This window comes from Scleropages formosus, chromosome 14, assembly GCF_900964775.1.
Source record: "Scleropages formosus chromosome 14, fSclFor1.1, whole genome shotgun sequence".
NCBI classification, from domain to species: Eukaryota; Metazoa; Chordata; class Actinopteri; order Osteoglossiformes; family Osteoglossidae; genus Scleropages; species Scleropages formosus.
In genome coordinates, this window is record NC_041819.1 from 10,679,484 (window position 1) to 10,700,323 (window position 20,840).

Consider the following 20,840-nt stretch of genomic DNA (forward strand, 5'->3'; position numbering starts at 1 on the left):
AAGGCTTCTAGCATTCTGTTTCGATACTTGAATTAACATACAACAAAAGTGTTCTACCCATATAGTGTCATAAACTTATATCACTGTGTGTTAAGTTAAATGGGCAGATGGGTTCCTCTTGTCTGTTCTTAATTCTAAGAGCCACTTTATCTGCTCTGGCTGGTTTCACTATATACCTGAGGCCAGAACAGAAACTAGCCAGAACTCAGCAAGCAAGAAATAGTTGTTCCTTCTGTGTGCTTTACAGATGAACAATACATGATGAAATAAGTACAGTATGTAGAGTTTAATAAATTATTTAAAATGTTGCGCTCATCATGTCCTGCTTTGTAATAGTGCTGAAATTCTGTCTTATTAGTCATTTCTCCTTCATAAAACATTAACATATTCTTATGTGGAGCCCACAATTCAGCTAATGAACAAGCCATTTAAAAATCGAGAGGGAAAATGTAAGCTAATTATCTGCTAGAGGGAGCCATAAGACAGATTTGTTGTAATGAGAGAGAAAGCCGTTACAGAGGCAGCCGCTTTCCGTCGGGGTCTGCAGAAACTGTTTACAAGGACAAGGCAATAAAAAACCGAATATAGCATAACATACCCCTACACAAGGGGCCTAAAAAAGAGTTCTGTGTCCCAAGAGGTTTCCTTGTGTGACTGAAACAAGATATTCGGCTCAAGATTAAATTGCCCCTCCCACCCGCACACTGCAATGTACTTTCCTACAAAACAACGCTGGTAATCGTTGCTTTTTTCAAAAGTATGTTTATTTTATAATGTTTATCAAACTTTCACTATAACATTTAAATCTGTTTCAGATCCAAAATATTTGTTGTTGCATTATTTACTCAGTTTTTGTGCATGTTGTAAGGATATTAATCAGGAACTACTGTTGGCCTAATTCACGTCATAATTTAGTTTCTTTTTGTGTGTGGCTTATTAAAATATTAAAAAGTTTGTTCATACCATGACAATATTTGTTTTGTGTGTGTGTGTGTGTGTGTGTGTGTGTGTGTGTGTATATATATAAATTATATAGTTTCCAAAAGCATTTTTCCCCCAGGAGGAGTGTCTCTTAATGTCTTTTTTCTTAACATCAAAAACACTTTACTCTTGTCAAAATAAGAGATCTCATTCAAGAGGATTGATGTGTTAATTTTCTCTCGGTTACATGAAGAAACCATCGTAGGTAGTTTTCCATGGCCAGCAGGTCTTTTCTTCTTTCTTGGACTGTATGAAGGAATGAAGGCATGGAGGCAATTAATCGTAAGTGCCGAACACAATTCTGGTTCTTGATGGACACACAGTAGCTAACATTCCGATTTCATCTCGCAGGGTTGTACATCCTGCATATGTCAGCATGTTAGACGAGGCCATATTTAATTGTTCCGAGGTGGGTGGCACGTGAAAATAGCCCTGTTCCCCTCCTTGGACTCGCGAGAAAATTAGGGGTTGTCAAGGAGAATTGTCACATTTTTGGGGTTGGGGATGGTAGAAAGAGAACATGACTCCTAAAGAAGAGGGAGCAGATGACAGTGGGAGGGCAGGACATTGTCACGCTCTGTTGGACAAGGAGAACAACTGAGCTGGTGCTTCAATTCTGCAGCTGCCTTAAACACAACACTTTAAGTAGCATCTTGAAGTTGCTTCCTGCTTGGTGGAAGCATCATTGGCGACAGCATCATGCCCAGCTATGAATGGAGGAGACAGCTACTTAGTTCAACTTAGCGGTGCATTTCTCTTTGAATATTGCTATTTGGTCCTGAAATTGTGCCTTTATTTCCACTTACTGAAAAAAAATGCCCTGTGTTTGCTGCTGCATCTTCTTAATAATATTCTTCAGTTTGCATGAATTTACAGTTTCATTTATTTTCCCTTTTTATTACTAAATCTTTTTTCATCTTTAGGAACTAATCAATATAATGAAACCGTAAGTGTAAAATTGTGAACTTCTGGTGGTGCAAGAAGGGTAACTTTTCCTGGTTGGTCATGTTCAGTGCCGCTATTGGGCGATCACCGTTGATGGGCCGGCAACCCTGAGGAAGCCAGTGGTCAGAGCTGATGGCTAAGCTGTGACGATGTGTTTTTACTACAGGACTCCTTTAAGATCGGGGCACATGGCTTCGGGGCCATCTGTTCCTGCCAGGAGACATCCGACAATGCACTGTGCGTGTTAATTATTCTAACCTGTACTCTCCGATGAGCCAAAGCTGTTAGCACTAATGTAACACTCTCCCAGCTTCAGAAAGACCATTAACAGCACAGCTTGTTTAAGAGGAAAGAGATGCTCGCTAACAATCAGCAATAATGCAACAGCGCCCGTATGTTTCTTTTTCAGCTTTTTTAATACTGATTATTTGTACTGAGGTGGGTGCCGCCCGAGATGAGCAAGTTGTATACAGTTGTGCTATACAACTACACAATTTCTGTGCTATGCATCTCAACAAATGATGCAACGGTGTTTAACTTGCATACATATACACACGTACATCACTGTGACATGTGGCCAAGCATTGCAGAGATGTACGTACATTTAGCAAACCCAAACACAGTTCCTTTTACTTTGCAGCAGTGCTAGCTTCTAGGAAGGTGCCGCTGGCTAGTCTCCTCTGTCCATATGTCTCCACCCCACTCCCTGTCCCTTCCTTGCTTTAGTCCCAAATGGGTCCATACTTGCTCATCCCCTCTCACTCTACCCACCACCCAAGAAGCTGCCTACGCTGATCTCCACAGCAGGGGAGAAAACGTGAGTTGTTACACAACAGGTCATGGACTGCCAGAGCAATTCATTTCTCATCAGAATTCATACATGCGGCATCCTCCCACTCAGTCTTTTATGGAACGCTGGGAAAAGGTACAATCTATTAGAGATCTCCTTTCTTTGAGAGAGGAGAACTAAATTAAAATTGTCTGTGCAAAGTGAGCACCTGGGATCACTTTGTCTCTCTGTCATAAAACAGGTACAGGTGACCATGGACACGTCATGCTGGGGGCCAAGGATAGATACCTAATCGGCACTAAGTAAATATACATGCAATTCCATATGTTGTCCATCTTACTTCATAGCTCCCTGCACGCTTGGACCTGAATAGTCTGAGCCCTTAGGAGCTCTTTGGAAAAACATGCTGTTCATCTCGGGTATTGTTTGTTCCTCCTTTGATCTTGCACCTTATTCACCTCGTTCATTTGTGCATGCTCGCATAATTCATTCTCCTCTTTATTTATTAGATGCTGGGCACAGGGGTGTTTTCTGTGGACTGAACAGTGCAAGGCTGCAGCTGAATAGATAACAAATGTCTGCTAATTAAAAGCTAAGTTAATATACTGTTGATGCAGCAGTAAAATTTCACATTCTTCACTGCTTTTTTGCTGGATTAATAACCTTGAGCATTTGAGGAACAGACATGATAATGACTTGTCAAATTAGAGAACACCGATTCTGTGGAGTGTATAAACATACTCAGAAATGGGCAGATAGCATTCCAGGGGCTGTAATTCTACCAAGGGAGATTAAGGATATGACAGCTCTGCTGAAACTTCAAACACTGCTATAAAATTCTGGTGTGAGTGTTGTACTGCTAAAGGACTGTTCTATTGCATAAAATGTTAAGCCGCAGTTTTCAGGTTTTGCACGGTAAGGAATGCATTTGCTTATGTACATGTGAGCAATAAGAGGTGAAGTGAGTTGAACTAGAAAGAGGTAGGTACAATACATGTGTCCCAGGTTGGATCCCTCCAGGGCTAAAACTAGCACTGCAAGAGCCACCTGTCCAACCTTCAGTGCGAAGGATCAGTTTTCCAAGTCAAAAATCCAAATTGCAAGTTAAGGAAGTCTGTGAAGCCATTGCTACAACTCCACGGCCCATGTCATTGTTGTAATGGACTCCACAAGCTCCTTTCTCTCATAATACATTTGAGCTACCTTTTTGTCATCATAATTACATATATAATAATTGTTTTTTTTTTTTCCAAGCATGAAATAAATGTTTGAATATTTATGAATAAATGCAATAAATGTAAATGTATGCACTACTACTAAAAGATGAAGAAAGCACTATTAAGGGTTTTGAAGAGTTACCATATTACTCTGAATTATTTTTATTGCACAGATATAGTACGGCTTACACAATAATTCTGAATATCCATTGGTGAGACGCAATGTGAGGAAGAATTCAAGAAATATTGACAGATATTGACAGATAGTTCTTGTCCTCCACTTCCAACTGTCATCAGCTGTCACAATGGGCATTGCTTTTGTTCAGCAGGTCACTTCTTCCTACAATCATTTTCCTGCTCTCCAGGTATCAGTGGCTATAGCTGTATCCTGTTTCCCTCTTGTTCCCTCTTCTCTGTCTCGGTGAATCAGTTATGTTTATTTAGTATTTCATTTGACATTTTGTCGAACACATTTTACACAAAGCCTAAAGGAAATCAGAAAACAGAAGGACAAGTTTGCCAGCTGCCAATCTTTCTCAGCTTTTCACATAGACACATGCATAAAAATAGACAAATAGGGGTGGTAGAAGTAGTTTTCTTTCAAAAATCTACTAGTTCAGTCTCGTTAATTATTTTAATTCATCAGGAGAGATGCTTACATGCAAGCGATCTGAAAATGAAATTACAACTTATGAGCCACATTATTAAGGAAGTAAAAGTGGTACCTGCCACTGATGGAGCCCATTTTAAATGATAATAACTCCATGAGGGTAAAGTCTAACATGCTTTTCTTCATGTACAGAAATGTTATTATTTCAAGACTAGAAAAAAGTTAAACCCTAACCCCATGTGTAAATGACATCCTTTCTTGTACTTGTACAACAAGGGAAATGTTCTTTCTATAACTACTCAAGTTAATTTGAATTCAATCTGAAGTTATTAAAATGATCCATTTTTACAGTTCCAAATCTGGTCAAGGACATTGTCTCTGACCTTCATTTTTTATATGAGAATGGCCTCCAAATTCTGACTTCTCAGAACAGATTATGAGTTTGTTTTCTTTTCCATTGATGGTGAATAAACAGTATGTACAATTTCCATTGCCATTTGCAAAAGCTGCATGCCTTGTTTTGAGCAGCACTAGCTCGACCTAGCAGATGTCATGACCGCTGCAGCACAGCCCAGGACAGATGTCAGCTATGACACTGGCACAATCCTTGACATGAGCTGCATTGTTTCATTGACAGCTATGTGCTAATGAACCATGACAGATGGTTTGTTCCTGTTCAGCATCTGTAGGACCTGGGCCAAGGAAAACAGAATATGAGGCCCTGTTACCCTGACTGGTGCCAGTGCACTTTTGCAAATATGATCCATGAAAATATTTATTCACATACCTTTTTCACTATATTTAGAATAATCTCCAGTGATTTATCTTGTGTGCCCATTGTTCAAGTATTGAGTTTTCATGGCTGAAAACAGATCAGTAACATCTTGTTCTAATACAACTCCAAGTTAAAGTCTTTGAATGGAGAACACCCTATTGGCACAATCATCTTCCTTGCACTTACTAAATGAGACCCATTCTGCATTCCCAAACTGTTCTAAAATGGATAGATCCATTTCCTCTTGGAGCTGCCAAGAATATCTCATTTGTTACAAAATATTAAATCATTAAGTCTGAAATTGTGTCTTCCCTATCCTTTTGAAATGTATTTTTTTCTCTCTCTATTATTGCAAGTCACCAAGCTACTCAAGTAGCTTATTTCTTGTCTATGAAATGCTTTAAAATGCTAATTTTTTCCTGTTTTTTTTTTTTTTTTTGTCTTTTCCTGTGCAGTGTTAAACATTTCTTTGATATTTTCCAAGAAAAAGTCCATTAAGAGTGCAGACAAAGCTAGCCTTCCCTTACCCCTGAAATACAATGTGTTTATCTTGGAAATGCTTTCTAATAGAAGTGTGTGTGAGAGATTTTTTTGGCTTCTGAAAACACTTTTTGCCATCTGTAATGCAGGCAATCAAGTTATGTTAAAGTTGCTGCTTTGTCTTGTATAGGAATGAATTGAAATTATGTTGAAAGGAGTACATTGGACAGCAAGAATGTCTTATACCTCTTTAGTTCCAAGAAGATCACAATTGTTCTTTTTACTGAGTACTTTAGATCCCTGTGAAGTGAAATCCGTCAATTTTTCATTTCACATCTAGCTATTTATAGTGTGAGCAGCTTATTATTCTGTCAAATGTCTTTCCGCTCTTTGTCCAATACATGTCCTTAACCCGGAAAATGAAGAATGTCTATGCAAATGCTAGTAGCTATTGCCAAGATGGCAATTTTAATTTTCTTTTTTCTTCTTTTTTGTCTTGTTGGATTTATTGTAAACTCTATTCACATTAAAACCCAAAATATGCTGACATGGTGTATGTACACTTTTTAATTATCACCTATATAGCTTAGTACTCCCCCTGATGTAGAATCCAGCTTGAGGAGCTCCATACTTGAATTATGAAGTTATCAGAGAGTGAGATTCAATAAAGGCAATAGATGCTGTATCCCCTGCGTAAATCACATGAAGCATCTGGATATTAAAGTTCAATCTGTTGGCTGGTTTTGATGTCAGGCTGATATGAACTCTGGTTTCAGTCAAAGGCCTAGTTCTTCTGACACTCTTACATTGAACGATGGTAGGACCACACTAGCCTATCTGTTTTTACTGATGTAACTGTAAACTTTCATTGTGCATGAGGTGTTTAATGTCTTGCATTTTTCTGGAATTAGTCATATAGAAAATTAATTGTAGCATAAAATCTTTTTTAAATAATGAAAATGTGTAGTTGTTTATAGTTATAGTGGTTTTCTGTCTGTCATTAGTTCTGCAACACCGCTGCCTACAGTTCCGGTCAGGTTTTAATGATATAAAGTGCCATTGCAAATTGCTTCATTGGGATCTTGTAGATTTGGACCAGTCTCCTTGACTTGGTCTTCGATTATCCATTCATTAAATAACCAGATTTTCTCCATTGCACTCTAATTTAAAAGGGTCTTATCTGCATTATGATCCATGTGCGACAAGTACTTTGACCTCTGTTTCTGACAGTAATAACCTTTCATATTCTTTCCAAGCTTCCTAGTCACCAGTTCACTTTTACTCAAAGCTGCCACTGCTCTTGGTCAGTGTGTATAATCCAGTTAATTACAAAAATTTACTTTTAAATTCCAACATTAAAACTTAAATGGTATAGACCAGACAAATACTGCATAGCACAAGAAAAGGTTCAAAATCTATTCAGCTGAAGCCTGTGATGGTCTCTGGTGTTTGAGAAGGTGAATTTGGAATCGAAGGTGTCTCAGTTCTAATTGTGGTGATCTGTTTATGTTTACAGCTCAAGGGATTAGCTGTGATCAAGGGTTCATTGAGATTAAATGTGAACTGAAGGTTTGTGGCTCCACAGCAGACGCTGTGCAGGACTGATGATGTTCACGGTTCCGAACTTTACTCTCCTCACCATATTTAAGGAGGCAGTGTTTCAGCTATCTATGCTATCTTTTGTGTGGCCCGCTTTTTATCATGAGTCTGGATGTGGGTGAATGAAGACAATGAATTAAAAATAAATTTGTGGGTAGTGAGGTGGTCATGAAGGGCAATGTGCATCAAGGGAAAATAATGTGAAATGACACTTTCTTTTCAGTATCTGAGGGTTAAGTGTTTTCAGTTCTAGTGTCTTTGGTTGATAAGTAAGTGAAGAAATAGAAAATACAAAGGGTTTTTACCATGGAATTTGCTCTCACACACACACACAAACACACACACACACACAGAGCAGGTAAATGGGTTAAACATGCAGAAACTTTTAATCAAATCTTTACTGCAATAGTTTAATGTTCATGGAAAGGGAACAATCTTGCCAAATGGAACCGTAGTCATCTCTAGTTTCGCAGGCACTGTTTTGTCTGAACAATAACAATTTGCTGAGACAGGAACCAGATTCTTTCTTCTTCCTGTGTGATAATTTCAGTTTTTTTTTGAGAGCTTGGAATAACAAACATGTGTGCAGTGGAATTGCATGTATGGGTGCTTTATGATTTTGACAAGGTGTGACATTGTTTTTAACCACCAAAGGAGCTTCAGTTACCAAGGTAATTTCCCCAAGTAGCTGAAAGAAAGGTTGCCTTTGCCAAAGATGATATATGTCGCCTTGTTCTGGGGAGATGCTCTGCTGTAAAGCATTTTTGCAATGAGGAATAGGCAGGCTTGAATTAGCTAGTGACCTCTCATGCAGGCATTTTGATAAGACAACTATGACTTGGAAACATAACCAATTTGTCACATTTGATACATGGGTTTGTCTGTCTTTGCTTTTTTCCTGATATATTTCCAGTATATTTAGCAAAGACAAATGTACTGTCAAGTGCATTGTGAGATATTCCATATATAATGAATGATTAATCATTCATTCTATTATGTTAATGATTATAAATATTACAATAAATATTATTTTATTGGAAATATTATTTCATTTCGCAGTGTAATATTATTATGAACTTAGAGAAAAAAAAACAAGAAACCCTCTCCACCAGGGGAAAATTAAAATACCTGTAAAGAAGTCCTCCGTGTATGTGGTCTGCAACAATCTTTATTTAGGTAGCTGGTACAAGTCAAAGTAACATGCATATGAATGTCAGGTCCCAAGGGTTCACAGCAGAACATTGCCCAGAGCATCACACTGCCTCCGCCAGCTTGCCTTCTTCTCACGGTGCATTCTGATGCCATCTCTTCTCCAGGTAAACGATGCACATGCACCTGGCCATCCACACGATCTAAAAGAAAGCATAACTCATCAGACCAGGCCACCTTCTTCCATTTCACCATGGTCCAGTTCTGACACTCACGTGCCCATTGTAGGCGCTTTCGGCGGTGGACAGGGGTCAGCATGGGCACTCCTGATTGGTCTGTGGCTACGCAGCCAGCTGCGATGCACTGTGTGTTCTGAGACCTTTCTATCTTGGCCAGCATTAAGGTTTTCAGCAATTTGTGCTGCAGTAGCTCTTCTGTGGGATTGAACCAGATGGGGTAGATTTCACTCCCCACGTGCATCGATGAGCCTTGGGCACCCATGACCCTGTCGCCGGTTCACCGGTTGTCTTTCCTTGGACGACGTTTGATAGGTATTAACCACTGCATACCGGGAACACCCCACAAGATGTGTCATTTTGGAGATGCTCTAACCCAGTCATCTAGCCATCACAATTTGGCCCTTGTCAAAGTCACTCAGATCCTTACGCTTGCCCATTTTTCCTGGTTCCAACACATCAAATTTGAGAACTGACTGTTTACTTGGTGTCTAATATATGCCACCCTTTGACAAGTGCCATTATAACGAAATAATCAATGTTATTCACTTTACCTGTCAGTGGTTTTAATGTTGTGGCTGATCGGTGTACGATTTAAACTTTCACTCTGCAGACTTTAGACACACTACCATGACACAGCACAACTCCCATGTTCAAACCAACCAGGCACTGAGAATCACTGCAAAAAGATATTTATGTGATGACCTCAAAGCAGACATGTATTCTTCCCATCTTTATTAGCTTGTCTGCCACCTTTATTAGTTTGATTTAAAATGTTTTCATTTCACACATCAGAAGTGCTGTGCTTTTCAGTATTTGATTCCTGAAATGTACTCAGAATAATGCTTCTAATTGTTTTCATTTTCGGAACCGCTTGTCCCATACGGGGTCGCGGGGAGCCGGAGCCTACCCAGTAACACAGGGCGTAAGGCCAGAGGGGGAGGGGATACACCCAGGACGGGACGCCAGTCCATCGCAAGGCACCCCAAGCGGGACTCGAACCCCAGACCCACTGGAGAGCAGGACTGTGGTCCAACCCACTGCGCCATCGCACCCCCATGCTTCTAATTGTATTTTGAGTAAAGTTTCTGATAATATTTTCATCCATAGTTGTTATTCGTCACAGTATTATCAATATCTCCTGATGAAGAATACATGTTCCCTTCGGGTTCACACTCATTACGGAAATATAAGGAGTCTCCTCACCAAATAGTTCTGGAAAGTGAGTGAGTGTGGGCTGCTCCAGTGAACTCTGGAAATGACTTTTCACTTTTAATAAAGTCACCATCCACAGGAATGATCCACTGGACATACTCGATATCCAGGCTGGGAGCTCAGAAGAGAGACCTCAAGAGTAAAAGCCGACTCAGATGTTTACTGTGAAATGAAAATGTAGACTTTTGTCCCAGGTAAACCCCTAAAGGCACTAGGGTTGCAAATCTGTGGGAATCAATTGCAGTGTCATTCCCCTTGTCAGACATTTATTTGGGTCTACTTTTTGTTGTATCTTGCCATACAAGTGTATTTATAGCTTCTTCTTGAAGAGTAGAATATGTCTTCATAGTTCTTTATCTAGTGGTATAAAATCAGGAAATCAGTAAAGGAGAAACCTTTTCTCTACTTCACAAAACATGTTTAATTTTTCAGGTAAATACTTTTCATTTTCAACAGTAAGTCTGACAAATGAAAAATCTGTTGGCTCTTTTTTTCCTTGAATTAATTTGCAAGTGAATTTGGAGTCACAGTCATAATTTGGGAACCACAGAATAATGTGCCTTTGTATTACATTCTCTGCAGCAGTGATGCACTGAAGCAAACAAAGTCTTCAGATCACAGTGCCAGAGACAGCCATGGTGTTACTGTGTCCTGTGACCTTGTCCCTTGTTCAGAACACAGTGTTTTTGTGGCTCACTGCCACTAGATCTACTGTAAAAAAGACAGCATTTCCGGAAAAAAGATCAAAAAGAATAAAACACACTAAGTCAGGCTCATTTTTGCCATGGTGTTTTCTATAAAAATCTCATTGCATGCCCTCTCTGGTTAAATTGGAATCAGAATCTCTAAATGGGAAGGGGAAGCAGGTGAACTAATTAATTCTGAGCTGTCAATTTAGATTTGCCAATAAATGTGATGTGGTATCACTAGCTGCTGTAATTAGGGTTGCTGCCGAAAGAGACAGCGTTCATTCATGCCCTATAAGCATTTTGTTTAAACACTGCAGAGCTTGTTTTCTGCTATGTTTTTCATTGCAAAATAACACTGTATTAAACATATTTTACATTCCACAATATGGTATTCATCATGTTCCATACAATCGTGGTGTGATTTAAATCTACTTAATAATGTAGTTTTATGTATAATTTTATATATATATTATATAGAAATTTTTTATACTTATTAAATTTTTATGTACATTAAATATTACATGGGGGCGGCATGATAGCACAGCCGGTTTGGCTAGGTCCCCCTCTCTGGCGGGTCTGGGGTTTGAGTCCTGCTTGGGGTGCATTGCAACGGACTGGCATCCCATCCTGGTTGTGTCCCCTCCCCATCCAGCCTTGCATCCTGTGTTGCCGGGTTAGGCTCCGGTTCCCTGCCACCCCACCCGGGACAGCGGTTTCAGACAATGTGTATGTGTGTGTGTGCGTGTGTGTGTAATATTAAATCTAAAATATTACAAATGGTTAACCACTGGCCAGGTGGCACACATGTTGGCACTGTACTTGTGTTGGACTGGTAAAGCATAGACTCAAAGTCAGACAGATTTGCTGCCGTTATGCAAATGTGAGGGAGATGTTGATAAGCACGTCATCTACCAGCATTGAAAATAGTCGTGGCTCCAGATGCTGCCTGCTCGAGTCACTTCAGTGTACACACTTCAACAGCTGGTTGAGCTTATCTGGAATTACTGGGAAAAAAGATGGTCCCTGGTTTATCAGAGTCTGGCCTAACACAGCATGTCGCAGAAAACAGTCACCTGTTGTCTTCAAATCACTGTGTCTCTCTTACTGTCTCCTGGTCTCTCCATTGCCGAGTCAGCTGTACTTTCTCTGACATGCAGTTCTTTCCCCCTCACTTTCTTACCCATTCTGCCTTGGGATTGTGCACGTGATGCGAGGATGAAGATGGGATCTGAGACTAATCTTTTAATGTAATTAAAGCATGTACTCTTACAGAAGAAAATGTGTGTGGTCACGTGGATGTGAGTCTTGTGAATAAAAAGGTGTTTGGGAGTACAGAGGAGAAGGAAAAAGGAAGGTCTGACATGTTACATGAGCGCAATCCTTTTAGGGATAACTCAGTTCTAACAAGAGCACAAGATAAGAATGTTCCAGAACTACTGCTTTAATCCAATTCTTCACTGGATTAAATTTAGTCCTGAAATTGAATAAAAGATGGAGGATAAAGAAATTCTTCTTGAAATAAACAACTCGCCATCATACTCAATCTCTTTAAACTGTTCCGTGTTTTGTTGCTAAATGATTTTCGATATTGTTGATTTTATGAGTAATTGTACTGGAGCAGAACTTTGGCATTTAGGAGAACTGGGTGCTTAAGCAGTTGTGCTATCTTCATTTCCAGGTAACATAATCGCTTTCCATTCTGAAGATGTTTCAGGAGTGGCCAATTCCATCAGTCCCATGTCAGTGTATAAGCAGCTTGTCTCCGTGAAGATATTTTGTTTTCAAGGATTAGTATTTGGGTTTTTATGATTAGTTTTTTTTTTTTTCCCCCCCCCTCAATGTCACTCAGTGTTGATTTAATAGAATGTCAGCTGTTGTAGCATATGACCACATGTGTATACAAGTTGGGGATGTAGTAGCAGGATCTCCCATGGAAGAGCTTTCTGTGCAGATAATTACTGGGTATAATTACACAGAGAGATTCCCATGAGTGACAAATTCAGTTACAGACCACCACGCAGCAGTCTAGTTATTACTGTACACAAAATGGGGTTTAATTAGTTGATGCTTGATTAGCATATTTAACCTTTTGTCACCATGGCAATGGGCAAAGATCTACATCAATACATGTCCCTATGTTCAGAAATGTCTCGTACTACTCGGTGCTAGAAACACTAGTAACAAGCCTCTGATTTGTCACTCACTTGTTTTCCAGCCTAGTTTTTCAGAGAAATGGAAAATAAATAACAGTTGTCTTTAAGTCTACACAAGGAATTCATAAATCTAGTGTTGAAGTGCAAAAGTTTAAGGAGACTTCTCTTTCTCCTATAGCTGCCATTGTAAAAAGTACAGTGGAATTGTATTCCTCCAGAAATACAAACTGGATTTTCTAAATATGCACTGAGATGGAAAATGCAGTCCATCACCCAGAACCATCTGGCTATCCAGAATATAAATATACCTGGACGGAAAATTCAACTTCATCTGAGCAGAAAGGCAGTCCAGAATGGTTTTGGCTTGCTCATAACCAATGCCTTTTTATATTCTGTTACAAGGAATTAGAGGTCTTAGAAATTAATTATAGCTCTTTTGTGAACATGACAAAGTCTCATTGTCGTTGTTGGCATAGTGACACATTGGGTTGCACTAGTGCCAGACAACTCCTCACCTGTTGGTTTGGACATGGGTTTTATTCCAACTTAGTCTATGTGGAGTTTACACGTCCTCACATGTCCACATGCGTTTTCTCTGGATGCTCTAGTTTCCTCCCACAGTTCAGAGATGTGTTTTCAGGTGAAAAGGTAGAATGAATGTATATCACATTACTCTGTTGTGTGGATGGGAGGTTAAGTGTATGTAGCTTTGTTTAGTGTATCTAGCATTGAACGCTGCCTTGGACAAAGGTGTCAGCTAAGTACAAACACAATGACTTGTGAACTGCCAAGCATTAAGGGCTGGGATGGGAAGAATGTGAGATGGAGACTGGCTGTGGAATGGTGTTTGTGCTCTTTACTGTTGGCTTTTATCTCTGCTCTTGTACCATCATATATTGTGTGCTTAACCTATCTGTCATATATGAAAAAACTAGTGGAAAAAGAACAGATCCATTTTTGTAATCTTATTACAAAACCCTTTTCCCAAAGCAGGATAGTCTTTTCCCGTTCCTGCCGCAGAATGAAGCAGCTCTTAAGCCATGTTGCATATATTTTAACCCACAGCACTTAATCTTCATTTCTAACAGAGCTCCTGCACACATGTGCATTACTGGGAACCTGTTGGGGATTTCAGACCAACATGAGGAAGCCGGTTGTGCAGATGATCTTGTTTCTGAATTATTGTTTGGGGCTTGGCAGTGCTCTGGAGTGCTCAAACATTCCCAGAGTTTCTCATTACTTTCCCCAGGCCTATGGCTGAAAATCCACCATTAAAAAGCTGAAATTGCTAATGCTGAGTGGACACTACACAGCTTTTAAAATCCAAGTGTTGGAAAACCTCTCACATTTAATGGTCATTTCTTCTATACTTCCTCATTCGCTGTCCTAGTGGAGCGCACTTTGCATCGTGGCACTGACACACTTGCATAGTCATCAGCTGGCTTCTCTTGTTATGTGTCTGATGGTGGCAGCTAAAAAAGAAATGCTCTGTCGGGGGAAAGAAAAATATGGTTGAACTGTCATCATCCCAAGAACTAGGGGTGACAACATGCACAGGCTACACATACAAAAAAAAAGAAAAAGAAAAAATCATACAGCATGTTTTAAACAGTCAGGACATAACTGTGCTGAGATCAGAAGAGCCTTGTGATTGTGTGATTCTGCAGCTGATCTTTTATATTATTAGAGCATCGGTATCAAGCACAAACTTGTGATGCAGAAAATTGGCTTAGATGTTGAAAACTTTTCTGAGATGCACCTGCCTGGCCTGAGGGTGTCTGTTTTTGCACTGAAATTCCCTTTTCTCCTTAAGAGCCAGTTGAGGTGGCCACCACTGCTCACTGATGCCACAGGCAGTCTAGCAGTCACTTTTCATTTCTCCTTCATATCCTGCTTTGAAACACTGTAGGTGAGCTGTGGAAGTAAGGAATTAAGGACATTGTGAATTTCCGCTGACCAGAAGGGTGCAGACATGGTTGGGCTACTGGTGTGGAGTGGCAGGCTGTGTGAAGATGAACATATCGGTCCACCGCATACTTAGGAACATCAGTACAAATACTGTGTTGAATAATTCAGTGATTTTTCCATTTCTGAAGTAATGGGAATAAGATTGACTGCATCTGATGTATTAATGGATATGTAAACGAGACGGCCAAACCCAGTGCCCTTATTCGTTCTCCAGCTGAACAGTGTCATTTGTGGAATGGATGGGGCACCTCAGGGAGAGACCTGTGCTAATACACCCTGTACACTCTTCCATTACTGTGGAATCACATGAACGTGAAGGAGAATGCATAATATGGTAATGCTGAAAGACAAATAGCTGGTTGTTTTTTTTGACTTGTGTTAGCATTTCATAGAAAAAAAATGCGGTAGGATGGATAAACCCATAAATAAACATTTACTGAAGTGGAGCCCTTTTGCGTAAGGACTGTTTATGGATGGACTGATGCAATGGTGTTTTGATGAAATTACTCCAGCATATCAGTCTGCAAAGATTTACATATTGTGTGTGAGTGTGTACGTATGTGTGTGTGTGCACGCGCACATGTGTATGTGTGTGTGTGTGTGTGTGTGTGTGTGTGTGCTGTGTGCATATTATTATGTGTGCAGGATTCTCTCCAAGCCTGTGTTGAAATAGTGCTGGTTGATGGACCAAAGAAACATCTCTTTGGATTGTATCCTTATCTGTCCAAGGACACTTTTTAATGCTGATATCTTCTCAATGAACCATGGCTTTACCTGGTAACGAGGTCTTCCAGAACCCCAGAGTCTCTCTGCAGGACTGAGCCACGCAGTCCTGTCTCATACTGTGGCTCACAATTGGTGCCACAACACAGAGAAGCTTGGCAAGACGCACAGTTGACCATTTTCCTTATAGCCTCTCAGGAAGTCTCTGTCTGATAATAAAGAATTATAAATAGTTAATAGTTCTGTTGCATGAGAAGGAAATTATGGAAATATTAATTATTCCAGAAATGAATATGTCTCTATTGTTAATATGTTACAGGGCAGCTTTATTGTGTCCAGCAAAGCGCAGCTTAGTCCTACTTGTTGAATTTGACAGTGAAGTGCTGTAAACCCATAGAATGAATGTTTTATTTATTTATTTTTCTGTTTACTCATTCATTATGTTATTCACTGTTTCTTTTGCTCATTGAAAGCTGAATATTTTATTCTAAGGACTGGATGCAATATGAATGTCCACGATTCTGGCATAGCTTAATTTTACTTTCCTCAGTTTTCTTTTCCTTTTTTTTAGAATGTGTTTGAGACTCTACAATACACTGTTAAGGCAATAAGTACCTCTCACTTATCATGAAATAAATGAAGTACAAACAAATGAACTGAATCCATTTTTCTTGCCAGTATATCACTTCATATTACAGTATCTGAAATATTTAATATTGATTCCGTAGGCTATAGTGAGTTATGGCCTTGTTAACTTTTCTTCATAGTGGCCTTCATTGGATGAATAGGCCAGCAAAAAGCAAGTATTTCATCATTTGCAGCTCTTACATCTGACATAAAATGTGTGAAATCTAATTAGCAAGTACCCTTTAAATGCAAGTAGCATAGTTTCTATGGCAACAGAACTCCAAATGATAACTTTGAAGATAATAGAGTACACATGCTGTGTCCTCAAGACATAATAGTAATGATGTGGCCCAAATCTTCATGGTTTCATTAAGTCATTATGGCAATGTCAACATTCTTAATATCCCTTTGTTCTGTCTGCCTCTGTTGTTTTCAGTGGACGGCTGTACAGATTGGTCAGTGGACTACCTGAAATACAAAGTGCTTCTGGGGGAACCAGTTCGGATTAAGTGTGCTTTATTTTATGGATACATCCGTGCAAACTATAGCCACGCCCAGAGTGCAGGACTCAGCCTTATGTGGTACAAAAGTACGGGCCATGGGGACTTTGAAGAGCCCATCTCTTTTGACGGAGTGCGGATGAGCAAAGAGGAGGATGCCATATGGTTTCGACCAGCAGAACTGCAAGACGTGGGACTCTATTCCTGTGTGTTAAGGTAAGATGATTAGATATTGTAAATGTTTCTTGTCCAGTGACATGCATATTTAAATATTTTTTAGGTATATAAATATATTTACATTCTAATGCCCGTGCCAGTAGTAATGTTAACAACATTCATGCAGTGGTCTCCGAAGATCCAGTTAGACCCTTGCTTTCAGCTTTATTTTCAAGGTACACTTACAATGGAACCAGGTAAGTTTCCTGCAATCTGTGTCCATAAATTACACAGGTTAAAGCACTGTCCTGCTGCTATGTATTTAATCCTCAAATCTCCAGCCATGAGAATGTCCTATGAAACATCTACACAGTGTTCATGTATCACTGTTACAATGTGAAAATATTTAATTTGCCTCCCAGGAATAATAATAGTTTATTAAGAGGTATTGGCACACTAATGATTGTCAAGTTTCACTTTTTATTGCAAACATTACCTTATAGTACACACAGATGCACACATACATATATACCTATGGCAAAAAAGGGGAAGGTCATTACTGTGTCCATATCTCCGTCATTCAGGCAAAATGTGAATTGATTCAGACTCTACTCAGGCTCCTACCATCCTGCCATACATTGAGAAAAGATGTCACAATGAAAAAGGTCATATACACTTGTATGAGTGCATGGAGAGATAAGGACTGTATTGCTTTGCATTTTCTGTGGATTCAGAGTAACTTTTGCAGTGGTGGGCATGCAAGCCAGCTTCTGTCTGTTGATAACTTGAGTTCAATCACATTGTTGGTGTCACAGGATTATACATTACATTCTGATTCTACTTTTCAAACCCAGCAAAGGGGACAAAACAACTTCATTCGCCACACAGCTAATATTCTACAATTACTGAGGCGGAATTACTTTCTGATATCTCTTCATTATTCCTACTGTAAATTCTCATGAACTGGGCTTTTATAAGAAGTTATTTTCAGGACCAATCTTTGTATAAAGGAATGCAGGATTTACCCATGGTTGTCAGTTTTTTTTTTTTTTTTTCTTTTTTGGTAGAAGATGCAATAATTCATGTCCTTCTCAAGTATATAAGCTGGGCCATGACCTCTCTAAATCATCTTCCAATTTTTTCCTTGAATCGTCTGCACTGCTGGAACCCAGCTGGTAGGAAACAGTTTTCCATTCACAACTGCTTCCTACTCTTCTAGACCTGAGACTGCAAAAATCACATAATGAATATAATGGCTGGAAACCCAGAAACTCTATTCACTGAAATGGCTCTTTTGCCTCAGGAATACAATCACTCAGCACTGCATTATTGTGTAATCAGGCCTAAAGTAGAGTGAAGAGATTTGATTTGGATGAGTGTGTTGCTTTTCTCCCGGTCACAACTGTTTTGCCTAATTATGAACAACATTTACTCAAGCGCAATAAAGAGAAGTGATTCCGTTTCCTCTGCACAACAAAAATCTTGGCTCCACACTCAAGCCCCAGTGTGAAGAAGCCATTTACAAAGAATGGGCCTTGGGTCAGTCGTCTAGTCAAGTTTTATCCAGTATAGAGCAGTTTCATAAGGTGTCACTCCTTTCTGTACTGGTTATTTACCAAAAACACTGAAGGTCTGACCTTGTCTTGCCAGCGTGGACATACGGTACGTAAACTGAAAGATTTATTGACCCCCTTGGAATAAAGGAAATATAGTGTAAATCCTTATGAAATAGATATCTATTTAAGAATACAAAAAGCACAACATTTGATAAGAACATCCAAGGCTACCATTGCACGGAATACAAGGACCAAAACAACAACTGATGAAGTGAGCAGCTGACGTAGAATCATTAAGGTTTTCCAAACTTTCACTATTTGTATGTGATTGGCATGACCCTTTTAATCAAATCTATCAATATATTTGATGTAAATTTTACTTTTAAAATTGATTGACACTAATGGTTTCATGGATTTAGAAATAAACTGTAAGTATTGTATTTTTTTACTTGATTACCAGGGAGGACTTTTCTGGCATTCACAGTATTACATCTTGAGTAATATTATTTTTACTGAACTTCCTTATTTAATTCCAGAAAAATACTGTTCAACTAAACTTGACCTTTTAAAGTTCCCAAAGTTGCCTTTGTGGGGCACTTTCAGATTTATGTATGTTTTTGACAGCTCCACAATGAAACCAGAGTTAAAGGTTGAGCCCTCTTCTGTGGAAAGAAAGGAAACTTTGTGCATTATATAGGTATATTTTATTTTCCAAATCTCTTCTATTGCTTTAAAGAGCATTGTGTCTGTACTGCTCCCAAAGAACTTTCACATGGTTGTCGCACTCCATTAATGATGCCTCACTGAGCAGCTTTAAAATGAACAGGAGGAAGGAACCTCTTCGATGCAGTTTGTTTAAAAAGGTGTTATGCATAATTATATGCTAATAACTTATTAACCTTTTAGGTAAAGTGTGCTTTATCATAAATGACTCATTAGTCTGCTTTTTTAATCAAATGCAGACTTTAAAGAGAACAAAAAACCTTTGCTAAATGAAAAGGCCTTACACAGAAAGGAAAGATTTGTTTGTTTGTTTGTTTGTGTGTTTGTTTGTATACTCTTTTTTTTGAGAATGTACTTTTTTAAATTATTCATAGTATCTAAAGCAGCTTTAAAACTAAAATTACTCTTTGTCAAAAAAGTCTTCAGGGGAATACCACTCATCAAATTGGGGGTGACAAGATTACCTGCTGTCTTTGCTTCCGAACATCCATTACAAGACAAGTGGGGGATGGAAGAAATGACTCAGAGCACTATAAATAATCCAGTCTTTGCAAGTGGACAAGAAATCATTCGACATTTCACTACTAAGACTGAACGCACCCCAGCACACCCATTTCCTGTGCGCAGATCAACAAGGTGACTGTGAATTCAGCAGTATTACGTATTTTGAGTTGAGCAAAGCAGTTTAAAGTCACTTGCAGATAAAATAGCCAATATTTTTGTTGTCCATTAAGGTCCAACTGCTATAGGTACAAATAGACTGCTTATTGACGATTGTCAAACGGCAGTTTGCCTTACGGTGCACTGCTATGAATAACAATTACTGTCAGAGATGGTAAGCAAGATTTAAAATAATTTTGTATTCACAAGACCCAGAAATACCATCACTGCAGTGTGGACGGATCCGGAAATTCAGCATGTTCTCTTATCAGAAACGTTCCTCAAAAGCCACCCCCCAGTTAAGGCAGGCAGCGCAGAGATGCCCATGCTGCCCTCTCACTCCAGAGCAGCATGGGAGAAGATCGCTTCTTTTGTTTTGGGCTTTCGTGTTAAATGCGCAAGCTGCTTGCCTGTGTTAACATATTGAATTTGGATTATGCTGTCTGCACAATGAGGAGATAAGAGGGCAGTGTCTCTTTTTAGAGGCAGGAGGATTAGAATCTACTGCAGGGTATAGAATGAATAATTTCTCCTCTATGATGCTACCGTACCATCCCCCTAGTCCATAAGCTGCTGTTACTTGGTTTCAGTTGTGGGGAAGTTAAAGGATGCCATTTCTGAATTTAAGATGTTTCATTTCAGCTGAGTGTTACGTTTACATTTGTCTTGTGCTCAGCCAGACTGCCTGTTTTTCAGCTTATTGCTATATAAAGGTTAAAAAAGCTCAGTGTTGCTATTAGGGTACTCTGGGTAAACATGCTTACATTCTCATGCGCAGTACCAAGGTTTTACTGTGTGAGTGTGTGTGCATGTGTGTTCCTGTGTGTGCATGCTCCTATCTTATTCTGTCTGTTCTTGTTGACTGCTTATTCCTGCCCCATTTGCCTTTGTCCTACCTGTTCCTCTGCATCCATCACCCTGGCTCTCTGTTTCCTCTGCCCCCCTCCTTCGACCCCCAACCAGTGCTCAGCGAGTGTGAAATACGGGGCACCCAGTGTGGGCTATCTCACCCCTCCTTCCCCCCAGGTCTGCTCCGCCGCGCTCCGAAATGTCAGCGCTCACCAGCATGAATAGAAACGCAACTGGTC

General features: G+C 39.5%; 1 protein-coding gene across 1 annotated transcript in view; it reads left to right on the forward strand.

Moving 5' to 3' along the window:
* LOC108920479 (interleukin-1 receptor accessory protein-like 1) overlaps positions 1 to 20,840 on the forward strand; it is a 238,701-nt gene that overhangs the window by 87,526 nt on the left and 130,335 nt on the right. The window contains exon 3 of the mRNA XM_029258069.1: positions 16,594 to 16,873. Within this exon, the coding sequence (XP_029113902.1) occupies positions 16,594 to 16,873 (280 nt within the window). The remainder of the gene's footprint in view (positions 1 to 16,593; positions 16,874 to 20,840) is intronic.